General features: G+C 50.5%; 1 protein-coding gene across 4 annotated transcripts in view; it reads right to left on the minus strand.

Annotated features, from left to right (window-relative positions):
• Positions 1-5,573, minus strand: part of CLK1 (CDC like kinase 1) — a 14,548-nt gene extending 8,975 nt beyond the window's left edge. For 2 of the 4 annotated variants that reach the window (XM_073306372.1, XM_073306375.1), the window contains exons 1-2: positions 2,483-2,647; positions 221-378 (exon numbers count right to left, since the gene is read on the minus strand). In XM_073306372.1, coding sequence (XP_073162473.1) covers positions 221-378 — 158 coding nt within the window. In that variant the 5' untranslated portion in view covers positions 2,483-2,647. Of the gene's footprint in view, positions 1-220; positions 379-1,774; positions 2,081-2,482; positions 2,648-5,460 lie in introns of those variants that run through there. The other 2 variants (XM_073306374.1, XM_073306373.1) reach the window with 2 other exon arrangements.
• Between the last annotated feature and the right edge of the window lie 1,844 nt (positions 5,574-7,417).

Below are 7,417 nucleotides of genomic sequence, written 5' to 3' on the forward strand. Positions count from 1 at the left end.
AAATGAATTTAATCGACATCACTTTATGTTAAGTGGAATCATTAAGACAATTCCTACTGGAAGGCTTCACTCTTTAAATATCTACAAAATACTGCATCAAGAAAATATTAACAAAATAAGTTAACAGATCTGCTTATCTACTTACTGAAATTTAAACTTAACAGTTCTTACAACAAAGGCTTAGCAGTTTACCATGATTAAAAATCCAAAATGTATTTACCTATCACAAACTTTGGAGTGATTATGTTTGCAGCGCTTGTTCTCCCGTGCACTGCTGTGTGATCTCTTCTTTCTCTTATGGCTGCTGCTGCATTTTCTGGTATCCCAGCTTTCCTTTTCATCCCAATCAGGATACTCGGTTCGTTTGGAATGCCGCATCTGTCACAGACAAGCCAATTCCCGCTTTAAAATTACATCCTAAATACAGTTACAATTTACCAATACAATATAATATAAATAGTACACTGATCTAAACAGCCAGAGATTAAAATAGCCTTCCCAGTGAACTTTACGGTTTTATAGCATTCTTTTTGCTCCACTCCTAAATGTGTTTGTCTCAAAAAAAAAAAAAATTCAAGACATCTACATCCATATAGACATGGACCAACAATCTAACCTCTTATAGGAAATGCTATCAATTCAAATATTCTGACTCTAGCAGGGACCACTCATTAAGAACTTCAGTCATGTCTGCAGAGTTGTTCATAGTGGAAATTCCTTCAAATTCCACCCTCCATTAAATCCAATTTTTGAGCAAAAATTGTTCACCTCAACATCCATAATTATTAGCCAGCATGCTTTAAAAGCTAGCAAGGTACTCTGTGTATTTTAACATATTTACAAATTTTATTAAAGCCAATGTTAAAAAAAATTATATAACACACAGGTTAAGAAATGAGTGTCTGTACCCCTGGGTATAGTGCCTAGATTATCCACAAATACATATAGTATATAAAAAGAAAAGGAGTACTTGTGGCACCTTAGAGACTAACCAATTTATTTGAGCATAAGCTTTCATGAGCTACAGCTCACTTCATCGGATGCTTTTCTCCTTTTTGCAAATACAGACTAACACGGCTGTTACTCTGAAACCTGTCATATAGTACATAATAAGCAATAGTCCAAATTGAGGTGAATAAATTTAACAAGTCAGAATCTGAATACTCAGGTACATCACTCATGAATAGTTATACAGAGAGTTGGTTGTGGAAAGCAAATATAGCAATTAGTGAAGATTGTAATAAGAATTTAGGGCAGGTTGTACATTTAGAAAATATAATCCATGAGGAAAGTATTTCAAACCTTCCTCCCCTTACAACATCTACCAGAAGTTCTCAAGCCTCTACCAAAACATCACTGTGAACTGCTTAAATGTACTCAGTCTGATTAATTTATTGCAAAAAAGAGAAAGGCAGGAAATGGAAAAATATCACTCAAAGCTTCTCTCCTAGCCCACCCTTCAACCATAAACCAATTCAAGTTCCTAACACACACTCCTGCCCTCCCCCCCCCAACATAAATATGAACCTGACACTCTATATCCCCGTTTGGAGCTTTTGCTGTGCCTCCAACGCTAGCAATCCTGCCGCCCTTGTACTTTCAGATGCTCTCTAATTTATTACTCTGATGAGTCAGGGGAGGGAAAACAACATTCCCGTTCACTCTCGACTGGGGACCTTCAGCTAACCCTTCCCATGGGCGCTCAGCATCGGGCCTTGTTCCTGAGACCCCGTAACTCTCCACGAACGAGGCAGAATCAGGCCACTGAGCTCACCTCGCTACACGTGTTAAGCCTCTTCCAGGTCTGCGCAGTCACTAATGTCTCGACGGGTTTGCAGCCCCCCGGCCCGGCCACTCTCCCGCGCCCTCACGGAGCCCCAATACCCAGGAGCAGCAGCTGCCCCCCAGAGCGCCCACCACGTCCCTGCGTGGCTGGGCAGGCGGCCGAGGCAGCACGGCCCCGCCATGGGGCGGGAGGACGAGCTTCAGCCGGGTCTCTCACTGGCGATCGGAGGCCCTTGGGGCGAGGCAGGGGCGTACCCTGGCCCCGCCAGGCCGCGGCTGGCGCCTCCCCCCACGGGACCAGCCGCAGCCATTTTCTCGCCATCCAGGGCAGAGCAGACAGAACATGGCGGCGGCGGGGGGGGGGGGCGGCTCATACCCGGATTAACGCATTTAACGGCCACAACCACCCCAGCCGAGCCTTCACGGGGTGGGTCGGCTCCATGAGCCGAAATCAGGATCGTACCCGCACCCACGGAACAACAAGACCCCGCCCAGCCGTGCAGGGGCAAATGGCGGCGACACTGTGCCGAGGCGGGGGCAATAACCCGAGCTTCAAGCAAGGCCAGGGGCGGCGATATCTGTCCGCCCCCCCCCCGCTATATTGGGGCAGGAAACGACACCCCCACCACAGACACACACGGACGGGGATCAGTACCCCCCACACTCCCCTTTACCCCACCGCCAACCAGCGACTCACCGCTCCGGCTGGTGCCGCTGCTACCTCAGGGGTCTGCTAGTGCTGCTGAGCCTCCGAGTCCGCCCTACACGCACAAAATGGTGCCGCCGACTGCGAGAACCTTCTGGAGCAGCGATGCGCGTCACACAGGGGTGCGCATGCGCGGGCCCGTTCACCGCCTCTGCGGGGAGGGAGAGGGGCGCGCCCGCCCTTCAGCACCGCGCGCGTGCCCGCAAATCGCGGAAAAAAACGTGCCGCGTGCCTGTTTGTACTTGCGCGGTGCGCTTAGTGACGTCAGCGGGGGGGGGTGCTCGCTGAAGGACGCGGCGTGTTTGGGGCTGCCGGGAGAGGCGCTCGGTTTGCGCGACTGGCGCGCCGCGTGGACCGCGTCCTTTTTTGCCAGTGCCTCCCGGGAACGCCTCCAGAAAGGGGCAGGGGGTAGTGGGCCGGACGGGGGAAGGGGGTTCAACCCCTGCCGAGGAGGTAGCAGGCCCCTTCCCGCCACAGGGGATGAACTGGTTATGTGGGACTGCGATCTGCTCCAGCTTGTGTTTAGCTGTGTCGCCCTGGCCATGGCTACCCTGCCTGAAAGGCCGGTGGCTGGCCAGGCCAGCGGGTTTGGGCGTGTGGGGCTGTACAGTTGCAGTGTCTGGGCTCAGGCTGGACCCCGGCCGCTCTGGGCTCCTGCGGGAAGGGAGTAATGGTGTCTCAGAGCCTGGGCTCCAGCCCAATCCCGAATACCTACACTGCTGTTTTTAGCCCTGTGGCCAGACCTTTGTAATCGCAAGTCAGCTCTGTAACTAGGTGCTTGGGGCCTTTTATTGCAGTGTAAACATACTCTGAAAACCTTTCCTAGAAGAGCTCGGTGTAGCTTGAAAGCTTGTCTCTCTCACCAACAAAAGTTGGTCCAATAAAAGATATTACCTCACCCACCTTGTCTCTAATATCCTGGGACCAATATGGCTACAGCAGCACTGCAAACAACTTCTGAAAAGATACAGAGGCAATGCAGTGTTGTAGCAGCAAGAACACTGCAAACAATGTTCTTTTAAGGACAGATATATGACTATGTCTTGGTTTGAAATCAAACTTGTGATACTAGATTTGAACCTTATATGTTTTTTTAAAATTTACTGCAGGTCTGGGTAGCCATGATGCAGTGCACTATTCATGCTAATAGTGTCTGGCACCATAGGAAAATTTTCATCCTGCTGGCAGTGTCCTATTGGGATCCAGGAAGTGGGCGGGCGGAGCTCGTCCACTACGAAAGGAGGCCCCCCCCAGCCTAAGGGGGAGATCCACAGGGCCTGGAGAGCCAACTAATTACGGGGAACAACTAATGAAAAGCAGGGACGGGAGTGCAGTCAAAGGGTCAAACGAAGGGAACCGGATGGGGACACCGAGCAGAGAACCCCAGACAGCGCCCACCGCTCCTCAAAGGCGTCAAGGGATCCTGCTGGCAGTGTCCTATTGGGAATCCAGGACGTGGGCAGGCAGAGCTCGTCCACTACAAAAGGATCCCCCCCCAGCCGAAGGGGGAGATCCACAGGGCCTGGAGAATCAACTAATTACGGGGGACAATGAATGAAAAACAGGGACGGGAGTGCAGTCAAAGGGTCAAACGAAGGGAACCAGATGGGGACACCGAGCAGAGAACCCCAGACAGCGCCCACCGCTCCTCAAAGGCGTCAAGGGATCCTGCTGGCAGTGTCCTATTGGGAATCCAGGACGTGGGCGGGCAGAGCTCGTCCACTACAAAAGGATCCCCCCACAGCCTAAGGGGGAGATCCACAGGGCCTGGAGAACCAACCAATTATGGGGGACAACTAATGAAAAACAGGGACGGGAGTGCGGTCAAAGGGTCAAACGAAGGGAACCGGACGGGGACACCGAGCAGAGAACCCCGGACATCGCCCACCGCTCCTCAAAGGCATCAAGGGATCCTGCTGGCAGTGTCCTATTGGGAATCCAGGACGTGGGCGGGCAGAGCTCGTCCACTACAAAAGGATCCCCCCACAGCCTAAGGGGGAGATCCACAGGGCCTGGAGAACCAACCAATTATGGGGGACAACTAATGAAAAACAGGGACGGGAGTGCGGTCAAAGGGTCAAACGAAGGGAACCGGACGGGGACACCGAGCAGAGAACCCCGGACATCGCCCACCGCTCCTCAAAGGCATCAAGGGATCCTGCTGGCAGTGTCCCATTGGGAAATCCAGGACGTGGGCGGGCAGAGCTCGTCCACTACAAAAGGATCCCCCCACAGCCTAAGGGGGAGATCCACAGGGCCTGGAGAACCAACTAATTACGGGGGACAACTAATGAAAAACAGGGACGGGAGTGCGGTCAAAGGGTCAAACGAAGGGAACCGGACGGGGACACCGAGCAGAGAACCCCGGACAGCGCCCACCGCTCCTCAAAGGCATCAAGGGATCCTGCTGGCAGTGTGGCAGGCAAACATACAATCCCTTGCTTTCATCTGCACCTGCTGTTGCCATTGGTTACTAGGGCCAGAAGTAGAAGTTACAAGTAGGGTTGCCATTTGCCAACTTTCTAATCACACAAAACTGAACACCCCTGCACCACCCCTTCTCCGTGGCCCCACACAAAGCCCACACCTTCTGAGAAGGCCACGCCCATCAGTTGCTCCATCCCCCTCCCTCTGTCACTCATTCTTCCCCACCCTCACTCACTTTCAGTGGGCTGGTGCAGGGGGTTGAGATGTCGGAGGGGGTATGGGATTGAGGTGTGGGCGCTGGGGTAGGGCCAGGGATGAGGGGTTTGGGGTGCAGGAGGGGACTCTGGGCTGGGGCAAGGGGTTGGGCACGGGGGGTGGGGGGTGAGGGCTCCAGCTGCGGGTGAGACTGGGGATGAAGGGTTTGGGGTACAGGAGGGGAATCCAGGCTGGGCCAGGGGAGTGAGGGTTAAGGGGTTTGCGGTGCAGAAGGGGACTCTGGGCTGGGACAGGGGGTTGGGGTGCGGGGTCCTGGTGATGCTTACCGTGGCTCTGAGGAAGCGGACGCCAGGTTCCTGCAGCCTCTAGATACATGGGCGGCCAGGCAGCTCTGCACAGTGTGCTCTGCCTTCGCGCCCACAGACACCGCCCCCCGCAGCTCCCACTGGTTGTGGTTCCCGATCAATGGGAGTTATGGCGCTGGTACTCGGGCTGGGGGCAGTGCGCAGAGCCTCCCAGTTCCTGGCCAACCCAGCGCCTAGGGGCCGCAGGGACCTGGAAGCCGCTTCTGGGAGCAGCATGGAGCCAGGGCAGGTAGGGAGCCTGCCTTAACCCCTGGGCCCTGCTGCGCCATTGACTGGACTTTTAACCGCCTAGTAGGCGGTGCTGACTGGAGCCGTCAGAGTCCCTTTTCGACCGGGCATTCCGGTTGAAAACCGGATGCCTGGCAACCCTAGATAGAAGCAATGCAGAACAAATATAACCCAGGCCTTGACCTGTGAAAATGAATGAGGAACATATGGCAACATGAATAAGATAATAAGCAGAATCAGAAGCTCCAGGAAGTGAGAAAGCAGCCACCATAGGACAGGCACAACACAATTTCACTGTACAGCCTCCTCATCTCATTAGTTTGACACCAAGAAACTGTTTTTCTTCTGTAGATAAATATAGCTTTACTATCTAGTGCAACTATGGCAGATGGACTTGGTTAATTGACAGTGGGCCCAATTCAACCCTGGTGTAAACTGCACTGAATTTAAGTGGGTGCAACTCTATTGAATCAGGGCTGAATTTGGTTCATTATGTTTTATTGCAGGAATTTATACCAACTCCACTGCCACACCCTGTGTTGCAATATTTAAATGGCATGCCTCAAAGATAATGAGATGTAAGCAGCTTTGCTTTACTATCAAATGAGAGGACTGAAATGCTGAATCTTTCACTATTTCCATTTGGGATAACGATTTTAATTAATTAGTGTATAGAAACAAATAATTTAATGTCAGTTACACCCCTACTTTGCTTTCTGGTGTTTTGAAACACAGTCTTAAATTCTAACTGTTATTGCTAAGCCCCTTACATGAGAGACTGACCACATCAAAGTAAATCTCCATTAGAAATTCCTGTCAGCCTGCACCCCTACCAAGATTCAGCACTGACAAGCAGCATGAGTATCTAAACACATTTAACCATACTACCTCCTTTCCAACATGCAAATGGGCTGTTTTTAAGCCTCTTATACCTTCTCACACATTCAAATGTATTGTCTGTTCTTAGGGACAAAATAATAATACTTTGATACATAGGGAATGCATTTGATATATGGGTCTCAATGGTTTACAACGCAATTTGCATTATCCCCATTTTACTGAGAGGGATACAGAAGCATAGGAATTGAGTGATCTACCTAAGGTTACAGAGCAAGTCAGTCACAGGGTTCGGAATAGAACTCAGAGATCTCTTGAATCCCAATTTCCCAAATTAACCATATTGAATACTCCCCTCATATTCAAAGCACTCCACAAACATTAATTAATCCTAAAACTAATTTCCACAATGGAAAGAGGCATCACAGATTTTACATAAATCAAAGAATCACATAAAATCATCATCTTCCCCTTAGAAAGCAGAACAGTGCATGATCCAAACAGGTGATCTGTATTTGATGAGGATTTGCATGGGAAGTGTGTTCAGTACCAGTGATAAGAGATTGAGGTGGAAAGTGATAAGTCAGAAGGGAGATGAAAAACCGCTGTTTGGACCTTTACAATTATGAGCTCCTTAGTAATTTGTTTGTATATGGCTTCTTGGGAAAAGCAATCTATTGTTTTTCTTATACTGTACATCATTTCTTTCCCTCTTTTTTTGATGACGTTAGGACAGTAAGGTTGCATAAAGAAAAAAGTACCTCAGTGCCACAGTCAGGGGTCATTGGAGGTGCAGCGCACTGCTACTTCACAGAATGCTCATAGTGATACCTACCCTAGACCAGCAAGACTG

Source organism: Lepidochelys kempii, chromosome 11 (genome assembly GCF_965140265.1).
Source record: "Lepidochelys kempii isolate rLepKem1 chromosome 11, rLepKem1.hap2, whole genome shotgun sequence".
In the NCBI taxonomy this organism is placed as follows: Eukaryota; Metazoa; Chordata; order Testudines; family Cheloniidae; genus Lepidochelys; species Lepidochelys kempii.